At 61.5% G+C, this 26,867-nt stretch overlaps 8 protein-coding genes across 8 annotated transcripts; all 8 read left to right on the forward strand.

Annotated features, from left to right (window-relative positions):
* Positions 1-384: 384 nt before the first annotated feature.
* LPMP_050790 (hypothetical protein) lies at positions 385-876 on the forward strand (the record flags this gene model as incomplete). Its single annotated transcript, XM_010705541.1, has 1 exon — positions 385-876. The coding sequence occupies one exon, from the start codon at positions 385-387 to the stop codon at positions 874-876; it is 492 nt and encodes a 163-aa protein (XP_010703843.1).
* A 1,309-nt stretch (positions 877-2,185) lies between these two features.
* On the forward strand, positions 2,186-4,948 carry LPMP_050800 (hypothetical protein; the record flags this gene model as incomplete). The annotated part of the gene is made up of 1 exon (XM_010705542.1): positions 2,186-4,948. The coding sequence occupies one exon, from the start codon at positions 2,186-2,188 to the stop codon at positions 4,946-4,948; it is 2,763 nt and encodes a 920-aa protein (XP_010703844.1).
* Positions 4,949-5,876: 928 nt separating this feature from the next.
* Positions 5,877-6,797, forward strand: LPMP_050810 (methylthioadenosine phosphorylase, putative; the record flags this gene model as incomplete). Its single annotated transcript, XM_010705543.1, has 1 exon — positions 5,877-6,797. One exon carries the CDS (start codon positions 5,877-5,879, stop codon positions 6,795-6,797), a length of 921 nt encoding a protein of 306 aa, XP_010703845.1.
* Positions 6,798-9,856: 3,059 nt separating this feature from the next.
* Positions 9,857-14,359, forward strand: LPMP_050820 (hypothetical protein; the record flags this gene model as incomplete). The annotated part of the gene is made up of 1 exon (XM_010705544.1): positions 9,857-14,359. One exon carries the CDS (start codon positions 9,857-9,859, stop codon positions 14,357-14,359), a length of 4,503 nt encoding a protein of 1,500 aa, XP_010703846.1.
* A 643-nt stretch (positions 14,360-15,002) lies between these two features.
* Positions 15,003-17,009, forward strand: LPMP_050830 (hypothetical protein; the record flags this gene model as incomplete). The annotated part of the gene is made up of 1 exon (XM_010705545.1): positions 15,003-17,009. One exon carries the CDS (start codon positions 15,003-15,005, stop codon positions 17,007-17,009), a length of 2,007 nt encoding a protein of 668 aa, XP_010703847.1.
* A 1,422-nt stretch (positions 17,010-18,431) lies between these two features.
* Positions 18,432-18,899, forward strand: LPMP_050840 (hypothetical protein; the record flags this gene model as incomplete). Its single annotated transcript, XM_010705546.1, has 1 exon — positions 18,432-18,899. The coding sequence occupies one exon, from the start codon at positions 18,432-18,434 to the stop codon at positions 18,897-18,899; it is 468 nt and encodes a 155-aa protein (XP_010703848.1).
* A 758-nt stretch (positions 18,900-19,657) lies between these two features.
* LPMP_050850 (hypothetical protein) lies at positions 19,658-25,123 on the forward strand (the record flags this gene model as incomplete). Its single annotated transcript, XM_010705547.1, has 1 exon — positions 19,658-25,123. The coding sequence occupies one exon, from the start codon at positions 19,658-19,660 to the stop codon at positions 25,121-25,123; it is 5,466 nt and encodes a 1,821-aa protein (XP_010703849.1).
* Positions 25,124-26,145: 1,022 nt separating this feature from the next.
* On the forward strand, positions 26,146-26,760 carry LPMP_050860 (hypothetical protein; the record flags this gene model as incomplete). The annotated part of the gene is made up of 1 exon (XM_010705548.1): positions 26,146-26,760. The coding sequence occupies one exon, from the start codon at positions 26,146-26,148 to the stop codon at positions 26,758-26,760; it is 615 nt and encodes a 204-aa protein (XP_010703850.1).
* Positions 26,761-26,867: the final 107 nt, after the last annotated feature.

Below are 26,867 nucleotides of genomic sequence, written 5' to 3' on the forward strand. Positions count from 1 at the left end.
GCTGGGGGGGGGGGGGATCACGCACTACGCTATAAAAAGAACGCATGAGGCCGTCGCACGCTCAGCATCTATAAGACACGAGCCGTAAGCAGAGTCCAAGCAGCCGTCAGAGGCACAAAACAAAATCGAAGAGGATGGAGAGAGAATCAGCGATCGAAGCAGTCGCACGCGTGCCGTCGTCATCGTGCTGTCGAATGAGTGGCCATCGCTACACGCACGCGCGAGTGCATGCGAGTCTGCCGCAGCGCTCTCTGTCCCTCGCCCACCCCTCTCTCCGCGCATATGTTTCTTTGAATCTGCTGAGCCCCCCCTCCTCCCCCCTTCCCACTCTTTCCTGTAGAGCATACCTCTTATCCCAAACCAACATAAGAGAGAGAGACACACATGGATAAGGTTACCTCCATCATCAGCGTCGCGACTAGCGGTGGGCTGGACGGGGCGGCAGGGACGGACAACCAGGAAAGCCTCTGCCCATCGCTCACCTTCAAGCAGCGTGTGCAGGGATGCCTTGGCTGCGCTGGAATTGGCTTGCTTTTTTTCATCCTCAGCTGGGTGACTGTGTTCCTCGGCGACTACGTCTCCTTCGGTTTCCTCTTCACCCTCGGCAACCTGATGTGCCTCGGCAGCACCTTCTTCCTCGCTGGACCAGTCCGGCAGTTCAAGAGCATGTTCGACGAGGGTCGCTGGATCGCGTCAACAGTGTACCTCATCACGATGGTGCTCACCATCCTCTGCGTCGTGCTCGTGCACAGCGGTCTCTTGACACTCCTGTCGAGTATCCTCCAGCTCATGGCGCTCGTGTGGTACATTCTCTCGTACATACCATTCGCGCGCGATGTGGTGAAGGGCGCCCTCTCCAGCCTGACGAGCCGCTGAGCGCGAAGGATGTGGAGAGGGGCGGAGTGTAGGTTTAAAAGATGCGCCACCTCACAGTGGAATGGAGAAGGCTGTGAGGGGACGGCCTGCAGTCGGGTGCGACGCGCCGCACGTTTGTTTTTGCCAGCAAAAGGGCGGACCGTCGTCGAAGCAGCTGTTGCCGGATCCCCCCCCCTCCCCCCCTTCGATCCGGCCCACCCACCCACCCCCCACCCCACTCACTCTCAGTGCCTGCCTGCTCACTCTCCCCCCCCCCTCTCTACCATGCGCTTCTTCTTTGCCTCCCTGTACCGCCACTCCCCTTCCTCCAGTCACTGCCACGGACATTCACACGCCCCTGCAGGCAGTCCTGAGACGCCAGCGCTCCGGGAGGACGGGCAGGTACAGGTGCAGCCATGCGCCTTGATGTGGCGTCTTCTCTCTCGCTCTCTGTGCGTAGACAAACAAAAAGCTGTAGGTAGTAGCAAGCCATCTCTGATGGTGGGTGGGGGGGGGGGGAGGGGGGTATACGAGTACGGGCGCAGCAGCGTGTTGAATGAGTGGCTTGGTATCTGCGGATACTATTACATTGCCTTGCGATTGCTTGCTTGTTCTATTTTTCTGGCTGTCTCTCGCCATGCTCGGCTCGCGTTTTGCCCGCTGGGCACTACACACCTTCACTCTTCTCCTCGCCTCTTTCCATGCCGCTCTTGCACTTACAGTGTTCGCATCGGGAAGCCGCCGCGTTTTGTCTTTTGTTTGTGCGTTGTCAGTGCGAGCGAAGTCGGCGTGTCCACACGGCCACGGCCACGACGACGACGACGGTGGCGGGAGAGGCAAAAATGAAAGTCGACCCCTGTTGAGGTATTCATTGGTCAGCATCGATATCGCATGGGCCTGGAGAGCGCGCACATGTGCTCGTCCGTGGATATGTCGGGGGCCGGAGAGTACTCACTGCTTCGATGCGTATGTGCGCGCACACGTGCGTCTGTAGATTTCCTTGCTCAGGGTTTTTCTGCACTGTACCCGCGTAGTCCTCCTCTCTCTCTCTCTCTCTCTCTCTCTCGCCTCCTTCCCTTTTCCACTCACCACCTGCCTTAGCCGCTCCCTGTACTTGAAGGCGCAACCTAGCTACCCGCGCACAGGCGAACCTCGTGCTCACGGCTGCCGTCAGGTGAGACAGCAAGGACAACACGCCATCAGCGCGCGCGCCACCGCCACGCACGGGCACGTACGCCTCCACACGACTGCGCCATCTTTTACCTCGCGTTGCCGCGTTGCGTCTGTGCTGTTGTTCTCCTGCGAGAAGAAGCGAACGGGGGACGAGGAGATGGGCAAGTCTAACCCGCGACGACGCAACAAAGTGTCTAGCAAGAGGCCTCCAAAGCACCCTCACGACGATGATTATGCAGAGGTAGAAGAGGGCGTGGTGGATAACCTCACACGAACAGCGGCGCAGCCGCACCACACATCCATACCACCCTGTGTCCGGCAACTGCAGGAGTCGCACGAGTACGCTGTGTTGGAGGATGCATGCAGCGATGTCTCATACTTTGCGCAGCAGCAGCAACTCAACAACATCTTCTTGGGTGAAGCCGTGCCGCAACGTGTTGCGCAGCTCCTCTTCTTGTCCCCCTATGAGCCACCGCAGCTCAACGCGCACGCTGATGCGACGCCGTCGGCTGCAGCGGCAGCGGAGGTACCGCAGCCGCACAAGGGCATCCTGTACATGCAGATCGCGGCAGCAGAGGCGCTGCGCAGTCTTGTCGCAAACAGTGAACAGGACTGCGCCATTGATGCCCTCACCAGCGCCGGCGTGGACGCAGCGACAGGGAAGAGCTTCGCAGAAGGGCTGGCCTGCCTCGTGCAGGCGGACTGGCAGCATGTGCAGCAGGCTCGCCGGTGCATGACGCCCGAGGACTGGATGGACGTCTACCGAGAAGAAGGTGAAAAGGCTACTGGTGGTGATGAGGCCGCCGACGAAGATGAAGCGACACCCACTGCCGCGACGAGCACGCGTCGCCGTCGCCAGGCCGGGAGCACGCGTAACTCGTACTTCGCCCTTCTGCGCCATCTGGAGGAGGTGCTGGCGCTCGCAAGCGTGTGTGTGGAGGCGAGCGAGGCCTGCGCTGAGACCCTCTCCAGCACTGTGACACTCCTGCTACTGCTTGACGTGCTGCGCGTAGCGACCACGACAACGTGGGAGACGCTCCTGCACCCCTCCGCCCACTACTACGCCGATGAGGCGCAGGTGCCTGTGGTCAGCGAGACGGTGCTTGCCATGCGCGCCTACAAGCGGCGCGAGGCCTGCCTGCTAGCCTCGCTGGCGGTTAGCACTGCAGACGTGTTGCTCCTGCTCAGCCCCGAGAACCCGTCGCTAGCCCAGGTGTTCATCGGATCACGCGGGAACAGCGGCACGGCGGTGTCCGCCTTCCCTTCCTCGTCTCCACCTGCAGCCGGCAGCAATGCCGCCATGACGGCAGAGCAGACGGCGTTCTTGAACACCGCGGTCGACGCTGTGGACCTGCGTGCCTGGCTCGCCGAGAAGCCGGCAGTCGAGGTGCAGCTGCAGGAGCGCTTCTCCGACGCCTCCCTACCCAGCTTTCTCGGTGCACAGCACACGGTTGTGGCGATGGAGCGAGAGCGCGTCTTGTACGATCTTCTTCGCGCGACCCTCGCCATCCAGGGCGTGCTTCTCCACATCGCACCGGTGCCAGCGAACCTGCAGCGCGTACTGCCTCTACTGAATGATGCCCTGCACAAAGTGTCGTTGCCGATGCGCGTGTGGTGCGGTGTGCTGCCACTTCTCATGGGCACCGGTGCGGGCGCCGACGAAGACGTGCGGGCGGCGGCGACGACGTTGACCACCCACCGGCTGCGCAGCACTCGATCAGCTGTCCGCCTGCTGCACGTGATGGTGAACGCGGTGGGGGAGAAGAACGACACGGACCGGTACGAGGACGACGAAGCCGCGTTCGCCGCCAACCCGCTGGCCGCGCTGCTGCAGTCGGGAAGCCTCTTTTACGCATTTGGGCTCCTGCTAAAGGATGTGCTTTGGATGTCGCCGAACAGGGACGCCAATGGCAACGCAGCCGTCCTGGCGGACCCAACTCACCCGACGGCAACACGTGACGTCATGGTTTGGCAGACCCAGCAGCGCGCATTGCGCGCCGAGGCGAGCTCTAATGCAGTGGCAACGGAGGTGCAGATGGTGCTGCTCGCCACAGAAGTGAATGTGTGGGAGGTAGCAAGCACGCTACTGCTGATGCTTCCTGTCGCGAGCCTCGGCGATCCCGCACTAACGTGGCGGGCACTCATGCAGGCTGTGTTGAGCCGCTTTGAGCTCCACCTGGACGCCACAGCGTCGGAGGGGGTGGGGGACAGCGCACACGCGAACATTCTGCAGCGCTCTGCCCGCATGCATCAGCTACTCTGGATGCAGCTGGAGTCGCTTGGGCAAATGCAGTGGACAATGCAGCGCAAGCAGAGCAGCGCTGCTGGGTCCGCGTGCAACCACGTCCAGGCGACATCAGCGGACGTCGACCTCCTCATCCGCATCTCCTGGGAGGCGTCGGCAAGCGCGCTGCTGAAGCAAGCGTGCGTTGGCACCGTTGGCCTACTGTGCGCGTCAATGCAAAGCGCAGAGGCTGCGGCCACGGCGGCGCGGTTTGCCTTGGCAGTGCTCGCCAACGGTGGACCAGCTGCGACGACCTACGGGAAGAATCTCCTCGACCTATGCACGCAGCTCGTGCCAGGCAAGGTGCCCAGCAACCCTGCAGAATGGCGGGCGTGGCGGCAGCGGCTTGCGTTGTCGGACGCTGCCGCCACGGTTCGCTGCGAGGCGGCCAACACCCTGGTCGATCTCTTCCTTGACGAGCGCCATGACGCCGCCGTGTACTGGCCGCTCGGCGTCCAGGACAGACTCAGCGCCTTCAAGACACAGCTTGCCGGCTACGTGAAACGGCGTCAGCAGCTGGATAGGGAGGCACAGCGACTCTACCGCATCTCCACGGAGACGCCGGAGGCAGCGCAGTGGTCGGAGGTGCTGGAGAACCTCTACGGGTTTATCGACTACAAGGCACAACACAAGTAAAAAAGTTTGTGCGAGTGCGTCTCTCTGTACGCTAGTCGCGGAGCAGTGAGTGAGCAAGGGAGAGAGGAGGGAGGGGAGGTACTGGCCACCTCCTCTGGCACCCTCTCGCCGAACCCTGCCTGTGCTCCACCATCTCTCCCTCTGTCGGTGGATGTCACCTCCCTTCACGTGACTGCGAGGTAGCTTTCTAGCACGGACGACCGAGAGTCATCCTCGTAGTCGTCAGCAGCAACAGCAGCAGCAGCGTGAGTGACGTGGTTGCCACCGCACGCGGATGAGGCGCATCCCGAGGAGGGGGGGAGAGAAGGGAGGAGATGGGCATCGCTAACAAATCGAATAAACAGAGGAAGAATGGCATAAAAGGTGCTACAGCAGCACTTCAGTGATAACATGAACCCGATTCACTCCGAAACCGTGCCTCTCTCCCCTCTTTGTTGCTCTGTCTGTGCATGTTGGTGGTTGGCGCTGCGCTCAGCAATGGACGCTGCTGAGATTGGGGTTTGCGCCAAAAGGTCAGCCACGATGATGCTCGGGGGACCAGCGAAGTAAACGCAGCAGACACGTGTAGGGTCGTCGAGCCCATCAAAACGCGCGCGGCTTTTGATTCTCCTCCCTTCCCGCCATCCAGCCAGAGCACGTGTAGCTGTGGGAATGGGTCGAAGAGAGGGTTGCGGTGCACTACTCAGCGCATCTCCTACCGCGCAGAGAGGAGAAAAGGTGTGGCGCTAAGTGAGAGAGGGGATCTGGTGTCGAACTTGTCTGCCCGTGTCCTCTGCACTCCGACCCCTGTCAGGCCACTACATCGAAGCTCTTATCCACCGCTCTATCGCTGCACCTACCCACGATCACTAGCACGCGTACATCTGTCCTCCCTCCCGCTCACATACACACACACACACACAGCTCCTCTCCTATACACCGTCCAACCATGTATAGCAACCCACACGTCTGCCCTGTTGCGATTGCCATCATCGGCGGCTCTGGTGTCTACAAACTTAAGTGCTTGCAGGATGCCCAGCACTACGACGTGCTAACCCCGTACGGCAGCCCGAGTGGGCAGCTGTGCGTGGCCAAGGTTGACGGCGTGCCGTGCGTCTTCTTGCCGCGTCACGGCCCACACCACCAGCACACCCCCAGCGAGATCAACTACCGCGCGAACATCTGCGCGCTGAAGCAGATGGGTGTGCGCTACATCGTCGCCATCAACACCGTCGGCTCGCTGGACGACTCCTACCGCCCCGGCGACCTCGTGCTGTGCGACCAGATCATCGACAAGACCTACGCGCGCAATACAACCTTCTTCGAGAACGGTGTCGTAGCGCACGTCAACTTCGCTCACCCCACGTCGCACGCCCTCAACACCATCGCTCACCAGGCGCTGCTGCGCTGCTTCCCTGATGTGGCGGCCGGAAAGGGTGCGTTCAAGATCCACAGCAGCGGTACCCTCGTCACGATGGAGGGCCCGCAGTTTAGCACCAAGGCCGAGTCGCTCCTCAACAAGCAGATGGGCGGCCACCTCATCGGCATGACGACGGCGACAGAGGCGCGGCTGGCGCGCGAGGCGGAGATCGCCTACGCGGTGGTGGCCATGGTGACCGACATGGACGCGTGGAGCGACGCGCCGCATGTGGACGTGTCGCAGGTGATGAAGGTGGTGGCGGCGAATTCCGAGAAGGCGCAGCTCTACCCACCCGAGATCATCAAGGCCCTCGCCGAGAGTCCGTTTGAGGATCCGGCGCATCACGCCCTGAAGGACGCCATCATGACGAAGCCAGAGCACATCCCTACCGAGGTGAAGCAGCGCATCCAGCCGCTTGTGGCGGCCAAGTACCCGCAGTTCGCCCCATAGAGCGTGGTCCGTGCCAGGGAGGACTCGAGGCGTGCCTGTGCGTGAGTGAGTGAGTGTGAGTGGGCACGTGGGGGAGGAGGTAATCGTTGAACAAATAATTCACAGAGGAGTGCATGTCGCCTCCCATTCGAGGGCATAGTTGATTGCACTCACTTACGAGCAAGCGAACCACGGCATAATAAGCAGGAGAGCAGCAGCCACAGCCGCAGCAGCGGGGGGCGTGTGAGTATAAAAGCCTCCGCCACGTTCATGGCGACGCTCTCATTTTCTCCCCTCCCCCTCCACCCACCCTTCGTCATCCAGTCGCTCACCTCCTCCGCTCCTGCACAGCAGCCCGTGTTCTCCCTCAGCCTCAGCCATACTTCTCCGCTCTTCACACCCCGCCCTCTCCCTCCTGCACGCTTGACCTGCTGCTGTTGCAAGAAGGCTGGCTGGTTGTGTGTCTGGGGAAGGCGGGAAGGAGGAGGGGGGTAGCGATGACAGCCGGACACACGTACACACGTGTGTAGGGGGGGAGGGAGGCAAGGGGGGGGTGTAAGAGGAGCGAAGGACTTCTCCACCGCATTATTGCCACGAGCGGCTGCAGCCCCATAAGGGGTTGCCGCTGCTACCCCAGGTAAAGCAAGGAAAAGGAAAAACGCAGACAATCAACCGCGTCTCCCGGTGTACGCATGGAAGAGAGAGAGAGAGAGAGAGAGAGAGAGAGAGAGAGAGCGGAGCAGTCGCAGAGGCTCAAGTGGCGGAGACAATGATGTCTCTGCGGATCGCTAGGCGCAGATGTCCGCGAAGGGTTGTGTAATGAGAACGAAGAGGTGGGGAACGAGGGGGGAGGGCCTTTTGCGCTGTGGGGCCAAGCCCTAGGAAAGCGGCACTAGCGTCTGCCAGCACCACGAGTCACGTTTCGGTCACCCCTCTCTTTCGCTTACTGAGCCCCTCCTCCTCCTTCTCCACTTCCCTGTTGTCTCTCTCTCTCTCTCTCTTCGTGAGCATTCGTTGGTGCTATTCCCTCTCCGCGTCTGCCGATGTGGGAGGGAGGGTGTGTGTGTGTGTGCATCGCTGCACAAACAAACGCACGCCCAATCATCTCGCGACAACCACAAAGTACTCCCCCGTTCACTGTTCTTATATATACGCACACACACACACCTGTACCGCCACCCGCCTCTCCCTCCTCTCCTCATTCCGCTCACCCGCCCCCGCACCTCTCTCAGCATTCGCATATAGCCCCACTACGCCTATACCCGCTCCCTTCCCATATATCCATCAGTGTATATGTGGGTGGGTGGGTGACTGCGTGAAGAGGCTGCCTGCGCTTTGCAGAGAGGAAAAGAACAGGCAGACAGACAAACAACAACAACAACAACATCGCTGGTGTCAAGCAGATTAACACAACACCCCTACAGGAGCGAAGAGCCACCGTCGAAGCCACACCTCGCCGGACGACACGAAGCAGAAGAAAGCGGCTCACCGCAACGAAAAGGCGGCACCTCGACACTCCACCATCACGGCCATTGCCGTCGCTATCACCGCCTCCCAAACTCGGGAATACCTCAGCATATACTCGAACTCAGCAGGCTCTCCTTTGTCCTCTCGTTTCTCCACATTACCCCGTCTCCTGTGCCCCAGAGAGAGAGAGAGAGCGGCGGCAGCAGCAGAGGACTCGCCTCTCCATTCGTGCTTGTCTCTGCGTGGGGCTCCCCTTCCCTCATACTCCAATTTTTGAGCAAGCAAAGGCAACCTGTGTTCGCTTTGTTCTCTTCTCTTCCTCTCTTTCTCTTTCGCACCTCTGTCCATCTCACTTCTCTCATGCGGCACGGGCCACCATCATCCCCCAGCCCCCGTTCTTCTCGTCATTATCGTCCGTGGTACCAGTGCTCCCTCTTCCCCGTGCATTCTCCTCTCCTGTCTCCTCCTCCCCCCTTCTCTCTCTCTCCCTCTAGACTCACTGCGCGGGTGTTGCGCCCACCTGCTTTGGGTCGTTTGCGTGGCTGGTTTCCTTCTCTATCGGCCTCTTGTTTCCTCCCTCCTCCTCCTCCCTCCTGTTTTGGTTGTTTTGTTGGCCTTTTTTGCCTCTTCTGCTGGCGTCTCGGCGTCTTTTCACCCCCTCTTCTTCTCTCGTTTGGTTTGTTTGTTCACGGTGAGCACATCCATTTGTTTTTTCCATTTTAGTTGTGTGTGTGTGGGTGTGGGTGTGGGTGTGTGTCGCACGCGTGCGCGCTCACTCCTCTCTCTCTCTATCCTCTCCTCTCTTCTTTTCTCACTCCTCTCTCTCTCTAGCCCTCCACCCCCTTCTCCCTCTGGACTCCTCCTACCCCCCTCTTCGTCATCGTCTGCTCTCTCTCCCTAGCCGTGTCGTCGTCGGCGTCAGCGTCGACGTGTGTTTGGTACTGCGCGCTCTCGACTCGCTTGTCTCCAGTGGAACTCCTTCACCGTTTTTTGGGGGGTTTCACTTTTCGTGCCGACTTCCTCGCTTTCTTGCTCCTGCGCGCCGTTGTGCGTCCAGCCCCTCCCCCTCCTCTCTCTCCCCCTCCCTCTCCTCTTTGTCTGTCTGCCTGCCCATCATCCCTCCTCTTGAGGCTGGTGAAGACGCCTGCTTGGCTCTCCTCCCCCTCCCCCTCTCCCCCTTTCTCTCTCTCAAGGACTCACGCACTTCTTCTCGTTTCTTTGCCTTGGTGGGGAGGGGTGTTTGTTCCCCCTCGCGTGCTGACTGGAGTTCCCCTCTTTGTGTCGGCGTGGGGCAGGAGTAGGGGGATACGCTGAAACGTCTGCGCCGCTCCCCTCCCCCTTGCCGACCTACACGCGTTGGCTTTCGTTCCCGCAGCCCGCGCCTCGGGCAGAGCACACAGTAGCTGCGCGAGTAAGCGGCCAAGGAGAATAGGGGACTAATCCGCACACACACACACACACGCACACACACACACACACACACGCACGCACACACAGCGCGCCCTTTTTTCTCTCCCTCTGTCGATCCCTGAGACATCTCTTTCGCGGCGAGACCCGCTACTACAGCACCAGAAGAAAAGTACACAGCGAGCTGAAGTGAGTGGGTGGGTAGCATGGGCAACGACATGTCGATTATGTCGGGTGGGGGACGCAACAAGGAGGCCTGGGGCGAGGCATGCGTCAGACGTGTCAAGCACGAGTTGCCATCTCCGCACCCCATTCCTCTCGTCCATGGAGGCTATCGAATGCTGCCTGCGCTGCTCCTGGACGGCGAACTGCGCTCAACAGCAGACGATAAAAGTAGCGCCTCCTCATCGCGGTCTGTCGTCACGCCGTCGACCTACTCCACTGAGCACTCTGTGCTTTCAAGGGCAAACCAAAACCTGCGTCCACAGCACCGAGGACGTCGCATGCTGTTGAGTGATGTGACCTCTGCGACAAACCTGCCGGCAGCAGCGGCACCAACACAGCAGCAACAACCGCAGAAGCACACGCAGTACTCTATGTACGCTCGAGAAATGAGGCGACGCGTCCGCGATGGGGGCCGGTTCAGTCTGGGACATCGCAGCAGCGGAGTCGACTTCATGGTCGCCAACGAGTTTTTCAGCTGCAGCGACAGCACCGTCGGCAGCGAGGCGGATCTTGACAGCAGCCGCGGAAGTTTGAGCAGCGCTAGCACGGATATTGAGAATTACCCCGGAAGAGCGTACAGTCGTCGCGGCATGACACCAATGGAGCCCACCTTGCCTCGCCGCTTCGGCCATCCCCTCAGCCGCCGCCGGGCACACGATGAGCTCTTCGAGCACCCCCTGCGGCATGAGCTGAACAGAGTAGATGGAGTACCTCCCATCGTCTTGTCCTACATGCCCACGGCCGCCACCTCTGCCACGTCGCCACTGTACGCGAAGTCGAGCAGTACAGGTCGAGCAAAAACAACAACGGCAAAGACCGTCGCGGTGGTGGTCTCCGGCGTGGACAGCGGTAGCGACCCCCCACCGGCTCTCACCAGCAGCCGGAACAGCAGCCACAACAGCAAGTCCTCCGCATCGAGTAGAAAGGAAAGCAACGCTGCGCCCACGTCGTCGGCGCGGCCGTCAAGTTGGCGCAAGCGACTTCTGTGGCCCACCTCTCAAAGCGATACCCACGGCAGTGGCAACGGCAGCCCCACGAAACGGGGCTCCTCTCACGCAGCCGGTGGCGCTCTCAGCGCGCACGAGGAGAAAAAGAGCAAAGCGGACGCGAAAAAAATGCGGGAGAAGGGCTGCGATTTTGAGAGACCGTGGCAGCAGAAGCAGCACCCGCATCGCACACGCAGCTCGGTGGCAGCGGCGCAAGCGTCGTCCGAGACGGCTGGAGCTGCTGCCACCTCGACCAACGTAGAGGCTCTGGCGGCGGAGACGGAGGTGCCGATCACGAATGAGTCGCTGGGTGTCATGGACAACACGGAGCTCTGTGAGCTGGACTTCTCCGCGCAGAAGGCGCGCAGGATTACCTCCTCAGAGCAGCGGAACACTCACGCAGATATGAAGCGTCAGCACACCAGGAGCGGCGGCGTTTTGGGCGGCGAGTACGGCTCTTTCATGTGCGTGTCGATGTCACCGGCGCAGCATCATCACGCCACCAGTGAGGATGACAGAGGCCGCTGCAGCGCGAACTGCGTTGCCTGCCTGCCTCGCTGGTCAGAGTTTAGAGTGTACCAGTGCAGTGGCATCTCATCGCACCACTCAGGCAGCAGCAGCACGCACCATCACAACCATCCAGTGCGTCATCATCACAGCGGTGGAGACGACGGCAGCAATGGCATTCCAGGAACAGCGTTAGCCCGCCTTGTAGATTCGAGGCGTCACCATCACCAGCTCAATTATACTAACAGCACTGGTGGCTGGCAAGATCTGAGCAGTGCGAGCTCCAACGACTTCTTCGCCTCTGAGCAGCAGAGCAGGCAGCACCGCATGCTTTACGGAATGAACGGCAACCTTCATCGCACTGGCCGTCGCTCGTGCGACGATGAAGACGACGACTTGAACAGCGAAAGTGAGAGCTCGACCGCCTCCATGCGCGAAGCAGCCCACCTGGCCACCGGGGGCGGTGAGGCCGTGGCGCACTCCTTCGGCAGCCTCTTCGCCGGTTTGCAGGCCGCTTCGCTGCAATCAGTGGCGTCGCCGTCGCCTGGGCAACCGTGCATCGAGCGCTTCGCTGATGGAAGACTAATGGAGTCGACAACCGCGATGGACTACAGCGCACCAACTGCGCAGAAAACCCACGACGGCAGCGGCAAGCGTACAGCCAGTCGGCGCCCCTCTACTCCTGGCCCGCACTGCAGCGGAAGAGGCGTTGCCTGTGTTATACCGGAGAGCAGCCAAGACGCTCGACACTCGCCGATTTCGGTGGTGCCGACGCCTGCAAGCGTCGTCGCGGCTGAAGTGCTGGACAACCGCAAGCAGGTCGACACCCCTGGAGTGATTTGTGGCGCGTTGTTGGCCCGTGCGCCGTGCCGTGGCGACCACGACCACGACCACGTTCACGTTCACGCCATTGCTAACGTGAGCAGATGCGGCAGTGATCACAGCAGCAGGGGTAGCGACAGCTCTGAGCTCAACTTTAGCGGCAGCAGGAATAGCAGCATCAGCCCTGATGTGAGTCTCAGAGGGTTTGTGAAATCGTCGCGGGTGAAGTCGCCAGCCAAGGAAGTTTCACCGCTGCTCCTGCCACAGCCACCTACGCCGCAGACGGCGGTGGCGCGGCCTGAGGCGCCTAGCTTCCACAGACGCAGTGGAGGAGATGGAAGCGCAAACCTGTCCTCCACCGAATGCGTAATGGCGTCTGTGCCGACATTGAAGGGCTGCAGTGGCGGAACTCGCAGGCGGCATCATCGCGGAAACATTGGCAACAGCGGCAAAGGCGCTGTGCAGACGACGACAAGCGTCCTCACCTCAGACCAAGGCAGCAGCAACGCATTGCGGCCGATGCGGGCGGACAGCAAGGACCTCATTCTCCGGCCTGGCCGCACCACCTCTACACGCCGCCACCGCATTGGCGGCGATGATGACGCGCCAGGAGGCAGTGGCAGTCGTCAGCGGCGCCCGCGGAACCGAACACATTCTTCAAATATGCGCCTCAGCTCTTTCAGCTTTAGCAGTGACAGCTTCCTCTATGGCAAAGTACGTGGGCGTCTGGCGAAGGCGGCGGCAGTGGCTGCAAATTCGCACAGCACCGATCGTCGGCATCGCGCGTCAGGCAGCGGCGGTTGCGAAGGCACGCAGGCGTACGTGCGTCATCACACCCACGGTAAAGACGACTCAGTTGCGTCTGAGGCTTCCCAATCAGCATCAGTGCGCAAGGGGGAGACCGAGGGCCGCCCTGGCGGTCGCCATCATCGTAGCGGCAGGCACCATCGTCATAAACGCCATGGTGTCAGCACCAGTTCCGACCAGAAGCGCGAAATGCGTAGTCGGAGCCACCTTCGCAGCAAGCACGGCAGCGGGAGTGAGATGGGTAGCATGGTGGCTGGTTTGGACGACCTGCTCCTCGGCGACGGCAGTAGGGGTGCCGCTGGTAACCTCACGTCACTCTACCGGCGCTCCGTCTCGTCCTCTTTATCATCGCTGGCGCCATCGTCCCGCAACAGCAGCGTCAACGGCGGCGTCGGTGGCTCTGGCAGCGGCGTCGGAAGCAGCTCTGTGCGTGTGCTGCGCAAGAGGGCTGCCAAGGCGCGGGACCTGTCGACCAGCTCCTCAGTCGACTCGGAGGCAAACGGCTGCCCCCACCCACACTGGTCAGTACCACCGTCGGCATCCCAGCAACAACAGCAACACCCATTGAATGATCACATGCAATTGAGTCAGCGGAACTCTGGCCCGCATCAGCAGCAGCAACAGCGCAGGGCAGCTGGTGCAACGGCAGCGGCGTTGCTAAGGCACCATCTGTCCCTCACAACGGCGTCGAACAGCAGCGGCGACACCGTTGCCGCTAGCGGAAGTGCGAACGGCGCGGCGACCGGTGGCGCGTACGACACGAAGACGCCGCCCTTTATGCCAAGCATGGGCGCGGACATCAGCAGTAGCACCGATCTGAGCACCGACCGCCCTGCGAACAGCGGTGGCTACCGCCTCACCAGCGAATACAGCACAGTGATGCACTCACACCACCTAGCGCAGCAGCAACAGAGGGGGGCGATCATGACGACTCACGACCTGATCGGAAAGGGGCATTCGAGTAACAGCAACTACCTTCTTCAGCCGCTGCGAAGCCTGGCGGCGGCAAGCTCGGCAACGATGGCGGCAGCACCAGAGATGCACAGCGTCGTACCAAGCCACAGTACGTCCTCCGGTGGCGCGCGCCTGCTGCGAATGCCGCTATCACGCTCTCCTCGACACGCCAACAGCAAGAGCGACGGTGAAATCGACTCCGCAACGGTGTCCTTCCCGGGCATCAACGGCCGTGGCGACGGTGGTAGTGGTGCTGCTGCGCCAAGCTCAGTGGCGGCACTGTTGTCGGGGCCAGCCCGTGACTCGAGCACGAGGCGGCGTCGACCCACCACGCAGAACTTCACCCCGTTGTTTGTAGATATGAGTCGCTTCAAGGCGCTGCACGAAGCGCTGGAGTCGTCAAGTTAGCGAAAACTGTGCACGCTGCTGCGGGGGGAGGGGTAATAAGTTTCTCGATTGCTTAAGCGACAGCCTCAGCGGTTCCAGCAGATCTCCATCGCCGAATTCCTTCTCTAACTGAACTGCGTCTCGCCTTTCTCGTATTGCATGTACCCATTCGTTTCTTGTACCACACGCAAAGAGGGTGTGTGTGTGTCTGCGCGCACGAAGGGCAACACGTGAACGCCTTACGTACGCAGCAACATGTAATGATCATCAATGTACGCAGACGTGTCTGTGTATCTGAGGAGCGCCCGGACTTGTGTATATCACTAGGTAGACGTGGATACTGACGAGCGCGTGCGTGCGTGTAAAGACTTCGAGAGAAAACCAAAAGAGGGAGGTGCAGCTCTGATCATCAGCGCGATGAATGACCATCATACGTCGCCGTCAGGCAAGCAAGCGCACATGAGCACCGCGGACACACAGGCAGAGGGGCAGGCATCGAGATGTCTGCCCACAAACTCCTCGCCCCCTCGTCTTCCCCCTCCCTCTTCCTCCCCCAACGCGGCGTTGGCGTTGCTTTGCCACTCTACAGACGTGTCGCTCTCCCTCCCTCGTCTCCCTCTTCTATTCAGCAGCTAGATCAAGAAAGCGAAAACGTGCGCATCTCATGCCCGCCGGTGCGAAATCGCGAACGCCGGCAACGGACTTCGTCTACGACTACGCAGCGAAGCGGCAAGCACAGATGGAGCGGGCCCGGCAGCTGCGTGAGGACCGCCTCCAGCAACAGCAGCAGTGCCAATCGCCATTCACACAAAACAGCGGTGACGACGGTGTTGGAAATCCCTACGCCGCCTCCCCAAAGTACACAACGGCGTCCTCTGCCAAGGGCAATGGCGCAGCAGCGGTGGTGGGAGCTGACATGAAGCCACCGCCGCCCAACGTACCGCGCCTTCGCCACCCCACTTCCGGTCACAGTAGCGTCGACAGCGGCGCCCCCCCTGGGAAGGGCGAAGATGGACCCGTCCTGTATGTAAAGGAGCGGGATTTCAAGCAGGCCACGCAGGCCGGCATCATCACGCCCGACCAGGCTCGCCAGCTGTGGGCGATGCTGTCGAATCAGATCATCCGCGTCTGCTCGCCGTCGGCCCACGCAAACGCCGTGTCAGTGAGCAGCCTGCTGGCGCTGTCAAGAAACTCCTATAACTCCTCTGGGCGGGCGGCGGGTGGTTTGCAGTCGGCCGAAGGCAGTGAGTTTGGCGCGAGCATCTCCTTGGAGTCGCTTCGGACCAGCATCGCGTACTTCAAGAGAGAACAGCAACGACTGCTGCAGCAGCAGGGCGGTGGTGGTAGTACGACCGGCGCCCCCTCCCAGGGTCGACACCCGCTGTCCTCGTCACCGCCAGCGCTTAACAGCACAGCAGGACAGCCCGCGTCGCAGTCGCGTGGGCTGCCCTCACGTCAGTCGCAGTACGAGGCCAACATCAAGAACAACCATTACCAAGACGACGACGGGGCCAGCAAAGATGAGCAACGAGCGCTTGCCACGCCACTGGCGCTGCGCAGCGCCGGCGGTGGTGGTGCCGGTCGTGGCGGCCGCCCAGCTTGGAATGCAGATGTGGAAGTGCACCATGAGGACGACTACGACGATGATCGTAACCGCCACGCGCCATCATCGCCGTCGGCGATCAGCAGCGGCGGGGCGGCGCTCAAGAAGCCGCGGACGGGGAAGACTAACGCTGTGCGGTCGGCTCCCAAGGGTGCCGCGGCACCGTCGCCGTCGGCTGCTCGTGCTGGTGTTGGTGGTGTTCGTGGCACCTCTTCCCAAGCCGGAGCGGGACAAGCAGACGGCGGCTACGGCAACGACAGCGAAAGGAACTGCAGCAATGTGTACATGCCGCCGCAGTCCTCCCCTCCTGTCTCGCGAAGCGCTAAGGCTGGTGGCACCGGTGCTGCTCCTCGGCGCCCCCCTGCAACCCGCGCCACAGCACCGCCGCCCTCGTCGGGCGCGCCGATAAACCTGGACGACGTCCCCGTCGGCGGCGGTGGTGGCGGCGGCATGAACGACTGGGCCAACGCCTACCCTCCAGGTATGGCGCCGCCAGTGCTCGCCGGTGGCAACGACACCATTGCTGCCGAGGCAGCGGCGGCGGCACAGGAGCCGATGCAGAAATGCCGCATCTGCAGTCGAAGTTTTCGCATATCGGTCGTTATACGGCACGAGGCGCTGTGCCGCAAGCAGGCAAGCAAGCCGCGGAATGTCTTCGACATGCGTGAGCAGCGGCTCGACGGTGTCGAGGGAATCAAAGAGGTACAGCGTGCTGCGACGCGGGCTGGCGGTGGTGGTGGTGGTGGTCGCGGTGGCGGGCGCGGCGGTGGCGGTGACGTAGCAGCAGCAGCAGCAGCAGCCAAGGGAAAGCTTCCTAAGTGGAAGATTCAGCACGAACAGTTCCAGGCCGCGATGCGTGCGGTTCGCCGGCAGCAGGAGGGCGGCGGTGGCGGCTTCGGCTCCGGCCAGATGGCACCGCCGCCCCCCCCAATTCCGGACGAGTACGATGATCGCGTCCTGTGCCCGCACTGTGGCCGCAAGTTCGCCCAGGAGGTGGCGGCCCGGCACATTCCGAAGTGTGCAACGACCATTGCGAAGCCAAAGGGAATTCGCCCGATCCGCCGATGAGAGAAGCGGCGAGTGCGTCGCGTAGCAGCGGAAAGAACAGAAGAGGGGAGAAGGGGGGAAACACTGAAGGAGGAGGTCGTGGTGAAAGACGACAGGAAACCTACCCGCGGCCTCCAGCGCGCTGGCATGTTTGTTTCCCTAGTGGCCCTGGAGACTCGTGCATGTTCGCCTGTGTTCTCCACTGCTCCTCCGCCTCCTCATCCTCATCTTCACTCCTATTGCTTACGCGCTTGTGTGTGTGTGTGTGTGTGTGTGTGTGTGTCGGTGTTGAGTGTGCGTGTGTTGAGTGTGTGTGTGTGGGTGTGTATCTTCTTTGTAGGTGCACGTCTGTCTGCCTGTCTGTCTGTCTCTCTCTCCCCCTCTCTCCCCCCTCTGATTGTGGGTCGGTGTGGAGGCGTGTGCCCATCATGACGGGAGGTCACGGAGAGAGCAGGGCAGAGGCGGAGACTACCATTGCTGTCGTTGTTAGCGTTTTCTCCTATTGTGGGCGCCCGTTTCCCCCCTCCCCTCCCCCCTCAGTCCATCTCCGTAATTTTCTCAGGCTCGAGGCGCACGCACGCATTTTTTTTTCCCTTTTGAGGAGGAAGAGGGTCTCGGGCGGTGGCTAGGGTGAAGGTTCGTGCTGTTCCGCCGCCTACTCGTGATGTCGTGTGTGCTTGTGTGGGTGTGGGTGGGTGGGTGGTTTTGTATCTAGTCTGTACCGCCTCATTAGATGTTCTTCTCCCTTCGTCCTCTTGCTTACTTGTTTTACGCCTGTGCTCGCGCTTTTCAATAGTCTTTCCTCCCTCCGCAGCACTGCATCACGTGGAAGGACAACAACCCGTGTGAGTAGGGAGGACAGGGCGTGCTTGCTCTGAGGTGTGCCTCCAACGACTGCCACGGCTACTGCGCATGTGAGTGCACGTGCAAGGAGGCATCAGTCGCATAGATCGGGCTGGTACAGCACAACCGCGTTTACTCTTACGAAGTCTATGTCCCCCACCCCTTTCACCCCGCCTGGGATTCGCGCGCACACACACGCACAAGCCCCTTCTCGCAGTGTGCAGATATGCGTCGCTCTCTCCACCTCTCCCGCACTGCTTACCTCACTTGCCTTTGGTCCTTCCTCGCCACCCTCCCTCTCATTGTACCCACCCCTCCTCCCCCCCTTACTCCCCCTTCCCTAACACGCACACATACAAACAGTTAACACGAACTCGGGCTTCACTGTCGTGGGGGGGTAGGTGGTGCCTCCTTTGCGTTCTCTCGTTCTCTACATAACTACATGCTGAGTGGAAGCGGTGCTGCTCTCGTTATTGAATTCCTGAAGGAGGCCGAGCTGCCCCTCTCTATTTTAAGCACAGATAATTTCTGTTTCTCAAGAGACATACACACACACACACACGTACAGGAGGCCATTCCCCATCCCCTCTCCCGCCTTCTATGTTCCGGCGCTCTCCGGTGCCACGGCGCTACCGCACGGCGTGGCGTGAGCTGCTACATCCGCTCCCGGTGTGGGCGCGCAAGCAGCAGTGGCTGAAGCGCGATACCGTCGAGATGAACGAGGCCATCCTGCGTGAGCCCTATTATCACATCAAAACCTACGCGCAGCCTTCCGCGTTTGTGTCCCCGCGCGTGAGCGAGTGCGCCACGCGTGAGCCAGACACCCAACAGAGTAGCCGCTACGGCGTAGATCGTCAGCTGCGTGGACCGCGCCGTGCAGTGTCACCGGAGCGCCTGCAGGAGCTGCGTGAGCAGCTGCAATTTGGGGGAGCCATTGGGCCTCACGCGCCACCGACGGCAGGGGCAGGCCCGACCTACCAGGACGAGTATGGTACTCGGCTGCGCCCGCGCTACCCAGAGTCGTGGGATACAGTGCCTCCGCACCAGCCCTCACGCTCTGAGATTTGAGCGTGTGTGTGTGTGTGTGTGTGTGTGTGTGTGTCCGGCTCACCCACCCCCTGTAGGATGAAGGGACGCAGGAACGGCGGCTGAGCCACCAGCTTGCTAAGCATCAACGAAAGGAGGGAAAAAAAAAATGCAAGTTAGCGGCTGCAGCGGTAATGACTGCCCGCCTGCCTGCGGAAACGCATAGCGGTGTTTGGCGCCAACGGTGACCAGCTTGGAGCAGCAAGCGGCAGCAGCAGAGAAGGAGTGAGGCAGTACAGGTGTGGTATCGCTCGCTTGTCTTTGGATACGCGCCGGATCCGTCCGTCCCCCCCCCCCCTCTCTCACTTTTGTCCTTTCGTTTTCCTCCACCACCTCTCGCACCTCCTGCGCTCTCACGTAAGCGTCTCTACGGTGATGACTGCATCTCTGCTGCCCCACCCCTACCCCATCTCCTCACTGTCGGTCCTTCTGCTCAGCCCGCCTACTGCCCTCCATCCCTAACAAGCACAACGCAAACGTGCGCACGCGCGGCAAGCAAGGTACGGCCACCCGCCCGCCATCATCAGTGCCCCCCCCCCCCTCCGCCAGTCCACCTGGCACGTCTAGAAGCGCTTAAAAGTGCTCACCCTGAATCTGTGCGTCTCCCCCTCCCCTCCCCCCCACACACTTTGCCTTGCACACCAGAGCGTCTATACACACACACACGCCATCGTGCACGTGTTGCATCTCAGCCTTCTCGTCGCTGTGGTTGTCCTCCTCTCTTTTCATTCTCACCTTCCATGCTCTCCTTCCGCGATATCGCGCGCACCCCCGATGACGCCGATGTCCTGCAGACCAGCCTGGAGGAGCTGCACCGACGCCGCCACGCAAAGCAGCAGCAGCAGCAGGAGCGAGAGCGAGAGCGGCAGCAGCGAGAGGAAAATCCGCTCTTAGACGAAGACGCGTACAGCTGGAGCGTCGCAGATGAACTCTCCTACCGCCGTGAAGTGCTCAACACGTGGGCGCGGCAGTACCCAAAGCTGCGAGAGGCCGTTGCATCTGTGGGCACTGTCGTGTCACCGCGGAACGCCGCATCATGGGGCACCGCAGATACCACCCCTGCGGCGAAAGCTGCTCCAGTGTTCTCTGTCGTTGATGTTGTTCGTCCACTGTACCCGTCACTGTGGCGAATACCAGCAGGTACCATCCCGGCCAACTTTTATACGCACAGCGCGGCCACCGTGGCGGTGAAAGACCACAGCACTCATTCGTGTCTGGTACGTGTCCGATGGGAAGCAATACGGGCGATGGACCCGTCCGGCAGCATTCCCCACGCACAACCTCAGCCGCAGCGTGTGTTGGCGCGGTGGCCCCAAGGCAAGCCGGTATCCGCCAAGGTAGCCGCGGTTCTGCGCTCCATCGGCATTGAGAAACGAAACTGTGAGCAATGTGGCAAAAATGTTCGGTGGCGGCAGCAGCAAGATGAAGAGGAAGCGTCCCAGCGGCAGCCAGACTATCGAGCGTGGGATCATCACTCAGCAGTGTCAGCGAAGCTTTTCGGCAATCGAGCGAGTAGCGCAGACAGCGCCAAATCGGCCATCAAGGTGGTTGCAGTAAACAAGCCCGACTCGAGAGTTATGGCGGTTAGTGCTGGAGTCGAAGACGACGGCAGCAGTGGCGGTGGCAGCACTGCCGATGCATCTGAGAGCGCATTGGGCCACGAGCTGTACTGGCCGGCACACATCACCCGCATTCGGGCACTCTTCATGGGCGCAGCGTATCTGCAGGACACCTTCCACGGCCTCAGTCAGTTGCAGCAGTACGAACGGTTTGAGCCAGTGCTCGCCTCGGCACTGGTAAGCCCACTACGCATTGTTGTCGACGTGGTCTATGCCATTGATGAGACTAGTGAGGCGCTCGGTCTGTCCATCGACCCCTTCGTCCAGGTCGACACGACGACGTCTTTGAAGGCGTGCAAGGACGCGCCAACCAGCCGAGACTGCGATGGACTGCGAAGTACCAGCCTGGATAGTAGAAGCGACAGCATCACACCTAGCCGCGGTAGCATGGCTGCTCGTCGTGGCACCCTCTCTCCACGGGAGGCGCTCGTCGCAGTGGTGGAAGACGAGTGTCCTGTGCTTCTTCCCTCGTCACTACCGCCGGTGCTGTCCGACCTGAACTACGGCTTCATGGCGACATCGACGACTGCTGGTACTGCTGCTGGCGGCAGCGGCAGTGCAGAGAGTCAACGGGTCGCCTCCCAGCGGATGTCCCTTACAGACGACCCCATCACCGCCAACGCCGCAGCACTGTGTCGCAGCACCCTCTCCACCAGCCCGTTGCCCCTCTACACCATTTTGGCTGGTCCTGTGACCCAGACGCACTCGATCGTGCTTCTCCGCCCCACCCCAGACGTCGTGTGCACTGCCCGTGCACGCGCTTTGGAGGAGCTGGAGCAGCGGTGGAGGCGGCTTCGTCAGGCCCTCGCTGGCCGACTTGTCACATATGAAGAACAAGCGCCGACTGTAGCTGTCGTGCAGTCGTCAGCCCAGGCTACATCACCCGCCCCGGTGCTGACTACACCACCGGCAGCCACCACCACCCCGAGCGAGTCACTCTCGCAGCGGCGCTCGCTGTCGCCCTCGGCTATCCTTACCGTGGAACTGCCCGACGTTGACACGTACGTCAGTCCGCTCATCGACTGCAGTCCACAGCAGGACGAGGGACTGCCTGCGAAGCCGGCCGGTGCCATGTCGGTGATGAAAGGGGAGATGCAGTATTCGACGCGAGTGCCGCAACTGCAGGGTGGACGTCTGCCACGGCAACCGCTTACACATCGGGTTGACAGCGCTCACGATGTGTACGGAAGACGGCCGCAGCTTTCCTTTACCTCGTTGCGGCCGTCGCCAGCAGACACCGACCTGTGCAGTGCTGAGCACGGCGCGCACAACTCCAAGTCGCGCGCGCGCTCACAGCCAAGTCGCGCAAGTCAATCTCCGCGTGGCAGCGGCGCACGAGACGACGGCACGTGGGCTGCTGCAGCGGCACCGTGGTCCGTGCCCACGCCGCCCAAGTCGCCACTCCCTTCTCAGCTATCTCCGTCCACGCCTCGGCAGACTCGCACCCCGCGCGCGGATCAGGGAGCCTCGAGCAAAGATGACGACACAACTGCCGCTGCTGCGCCTCACCGTGACGCCATGACTGCGCGAACGCCGCAGTGGGCGCGCGCTCCAGTGAGTCCAACCTCCGTTTGCTCGCTGGCTTCGACCGATGGACTGGACGCGCCCTACAACAATGTGCCGTTCTCAAGCACGGAGGGCTTGCGCAGCGCACTGCCTCCGCATGGTCGGCGAGCAGAAACAGAGGAAAGCCGCGTCATCTCAGCTGCTGTGCGCTCCGCCGGGGAGTGGCTACGACTAAGGCAGGCTGTGGCGCGCGCGCAGCGGCAGCCAGCCGCTTCGCCACAACCGCACCTACCCACCCTTACCATTGAACCACGCTCGCCAATGTCATCGGATGCATTTCGGCTGGCAAACAACACCGGCCGCGTTAGCACTGCCGCAGCCACTGACTTCCTAGACAAAGCGCCGCCATCATCAGCCTTTCTGCCGCCTCGACGCCGCAGCCACGACGGTGACGACAGCCCGCATCATCGCAGGCGCAGCGAGATGGAGTCTTGTTTGGTCGTCATCGCCTCTTCGCGGACGGTGCCGGAGGGGCAACCGATGACAGCGCTGCAAGAAGCGTGCGTGAAGCCGCACCTTTCGTTGGATGTGCACCACACGATTAGCGACTCTGCACATCAACAGAGCAGCACCGGCAGGGATGGTGGCGGTGAGCGAGTGTCACCGCGCTCTGGCCGAGACGGGGAAGCGCCACCGACCCTTCTGCAGCTCCACTCGCGGGTGAGCAAAGGAGGGACGCTTATAATCCCCCACCTCAGCACCTGTGACGCCGCCTCCACGCCGACCATGCACTCTTCCACTCCGTCGATCCCCCCTTCCCCACCACCACACGCAGCTTCGCCCTCAACTCGAATGAACATTTCTGCTGGTGCCACAGCACAGCCGCACGCTGAGGATAACGGTCAGCCGCTGTTTAGTGTACGCCACACCATCCGCCAGCAGTCTCGGATACTCCTGTATCACCCCGATGCTGCTAGCAGTCGTGGCAGCACCACGTACACGTCAGCCCAGCCCTCAGCCACGCCACCACCGGTGCTGTCGTCGGAATCACCGCTGCAGCGCTCCCCAACGGCGAGCAGCACGATGAGAGAGAGCTGCGGCGCCAGCGATGAACCCCGCTCTGCTCTTACCCACATATCACAGCCAGGGACGGTGGCCTTAGTAGGCTGCAAGGGGAATGAGAAGGCACCCACCGCACCACAAGCGGCATGTGCAACTGCCTCGGCATCCTCCAGCTCGGGCGATGATCCCCCTATGCTCAGCGGCACAGCGGCGTATCCGTCCAACATCCTGATGGGGCCCCTCTTCGCTGCTGCTGCCGTCCAGAGGGCGTCCGCAAGTCGGCGAGCAGGCGCCGTTGCGTCGTCGTCGCCTCTGCCGACGCAAGCGGCGGCGCGCGAGTCACACAGCGATCCTGCCTTGACATCCGGCCCTCAGTTGTCTTCCTTACCCGCGTCGTCAGCGGCAGTGGCAGCGCCACGGGCACATGTGCACTCGGTATCGTCGCTACCGCAGCAGAAGGACGACGCGGCTGCCTCGAGCAACGATCGCAACCACACCTGCGGCGCGGCCCCTGTGACATCACCAAGTAGTGGTGCGGCGGTCGAGAAAGCGGATCCGCAGCGGCCTCGCCGCCAGACCCCTCCGCTTCAGAGCAACACCAATGTGGTGGGTGCAACGACCGCTTCAGTGAACCACCAAGTGGCCCAAGGCGGCAGTAGCCACACTAGTGACGCAGTGACAAGCGCTGAAAGCCCTCTGCCGCGCCGCCCTCAGTCACCGGCGCCGCCGTCAGTAGCAGGGGGGAACCATGACACGCATGAAGCGGCGTCAATCTCGGCTTCCCCATCGTCTGTGAAACCGCAGCCTTCAGCGGTGCACGCAGACGTCACTAGCGCCGCGAGCCGCGCCAGGGGTGACCCAAGACTATCTAGTCGTTTCGGGGTGAGCTCCAGCAGCCGAAAAGATCACAGACATGCGCTCCCAGAGGCACCAAAGACGGAAACCCCTCCCTCGACCGACGGTGACGCAGGGGACTCGCTGCGGCGACATCAGCAGCAGCAGCAGCACGCCGGCCTTGTGTCTGTGGAAGTGTCACGTGACGTTCTGTCCGAATCCGGCAACCGCGAAGTAGAGCTGCCGGAACAACCGGTGCGCGTGTCGGGTGGGCTGACCTCGTGCTCAACTCCACAGCTACAGAATCCATACGTTATCACCGCCAACGCGTCCGTCGCAGCGCCCGTTAGCTCCTGCGAGTTGGAGACGAACCTTGAGAGCCTCAACCAGCCCGTGCACTCGAGTTGGGAGGAGTTGCCAGCGGCACATCGGCAGGCCACAAACGCGATACCAAGCCGCACAGCCAGCACGGACGTGCGTTCGTCGAAGCGGTCGGCCCATCCACGTCACCACCCTCCCAGTGATGCGGTGCAAGCGAGTGCAACATCTTCATCCTCCCCCACGTTGTCTGCGTCAGCGCTGCCGCTACCGAAGAACCCGCGTCCCGCGCAGTGCAGATTGTGGCGTATGCAATCCATGATCGTGGGAAGCACGGGCAACGAAAAATTGGACAGGGTAGACCCGGTGGCGCCGGTCCCATGCAGGCGACACACTGCTCCTCCACTTGCCACCTCGTCAGCGAGCTGGGCCTTCTCAGACCCTTCGATCTCGCTATTGTCCTCCTGGGTGGCCTCGTCGCGTGGCACGTCGCCTGCTCCCCAGGCGAGTAGTCATTCCTCGCGAAGTAGCCGTGGCGGCGAAGGAAGGACTCTCGTCGCTCGCTCACACCAACGCACGTCCTCCTCGCAGTCCGGCCGTCAACACCATCATGACGTCATCACGCTCTCACAGTCGCCGTCCACTACACGCAGACACAGGGTCCTCGTGCGCCGCGTGGTGCGTCGGCACCGCAGCGAAGTATTCGTGGAAGAAGGTGGCACGTTAGTATACCGCGCCCCCATGGTGGCGTCGCACCACCTGCGCAGCGACGAGGGCAGCGGCAACGGCGAGAACGACACTGCAGCGCCGCTTCTGCTGTCCTCGTCGCTGGACACGAGAGCCGCGAGCTCCCACAGAGTACGCTGATGATACCCCACCGCATAGATGCGCTGGCCGAGGGGAAGGGGGGTGCGACGTGCCACGTGTATTTTGAGGGAAGGAGAGGTGGGGCGGTGGTGGGGCATCCCATGGGATAGAGGCAGGCCACCACCGCTGCGGAGCACCTCTCATAGCCAGTCCGCTTCCTCCCTCCCCCCCCCCGTCCCCACTCCTCGATGTCATGGACTCTCAATTTTTCGCTTTTTGTTTGCTGGTTTTTCCGCTATTTTTCCCCGTCAAACCGCCACCGCCATCGCCACCGCCCCTCACGTGCCCTTTCGAGAGGTGCGCACGCGTACCGTGACGTGCCGCCTCTTCCAGCTTGCCCAAATCGGTGAAGGGAAAGGGGGGCACGAGAGGGAGGCGGGCGGTGGTATAGACAGCGACGAAGTCTCATCAATCACGTGATCGAGAAGGGAAATATGCACCGGCAAAGCGAGGGAAGCTGCGCTGCTTCCGAACTGTTCTTTGGTCTGTGTGCCACTGCAAGCGAATATGGAAGCAGCAGCTCCCACCACCCACCCCCGGCAGCTATCATGGACGTGTACTGACGTGAGCGACGATGATGATCGTGTGAAGGACGTGAAGGGTGGCAACACAGGGAGTGGGGAAGGAGTGGAAAACAACGTCCGCGTTGGTCACTCCCAAAAAAAAAAAGCACCCACAGGCGCGCAGTCTTTGCCCTTCCCCCTCCTCTCTGACCACACACACACACACACACATGCACACCTTCCTCGATCGACCTTGGCTCGAGTCCATCTCCATCATTATCGCACTTCTCCCTCTCGTTCTCTCCCTCTGCGATCACCGCACCGACCGAATCACTCTCAACTCGAGGAGTAGCAGCAGAAGCTTAGCGGCGCACATTATCATCGAGTAGTGCTTCACCGCACACGCTCCCAACCCATACATCCCGAGACAGCCCTCTCCGTCCACTTTACCGCCAACACCACCACCTTACTCAGCTCCGCAAAGGCACACCCGCCCCACTGGCTCACACTCAAGCAACCATGCAGCGCGTAAGCCGAGTAGCAGTAGCGGCATCGGTGTCCTCCTCATCCTCCCCAGCAACAGCCCTGCTGACACCGTCGCGCGACTTCCGCAAGGAGCTGTTCGAGGGCCCCCTTGACCTAAAGCCGGGTGAGCGCAACGCCCGCAAGGGTCCACCGGTTGCCCATAGTCTCCCCGTCTACAAGACAGCGCATAAGCTGCACAACTCCGTCCGCTGGAAGAACGCCAATCTTGTGACGAACGTCGCCGGTGGCCAGGACTTCCGCCTGCGCGAGACTCAAGGCGAGGGCACCTTTGACGAGACAGGCATGTACCGCGACTGGCTCTACGGCGATGAAAGGCGCTACGCCAACTACATCGGCCTGACCCTTGGCGGACTCGCCATCGCTCTTTTCTGGTATACAATGCGCGTGATCGGCATGGAGACGTGGGACATCCCAACCCCGGTGCTGGCCTCCCAACGCAAGCGGCTTGCCAAGGCGGCTGCCGCGGGTGATGTGGACGGCAGCGGCGATGCCGCGGTAGACACGTTGGCGCCACCGACAGAGAAGGAGACTCGCCAAGATGCGCTGGCGATGCTGAAGCGGCCGATGACGGTGTCAAAAGGCGGCTAAGAAGGCCGCGCAGGGCGAGAGGACATGAAAACCGAGGCGACGACGACGGTGGACACAGCGAAGGTCCGAGGCGGCATCGTGACTTGTGTGTGCGTGCAGTGTAATCA

This window comes from Leishmania panamensis, assembly GCF_000755165.1.
Source record: "Leishmania panamensis strain MHOM/PA/94/PSC-1 chromosome 5 sequence".
Taxonomy (NCBI): domain Eukaryota; phylum Euglenozoa; class Kinetoplastea; order Trypanosomatida; family Trypanosomatidae; genus Leishmania; species Leishmania panamensis.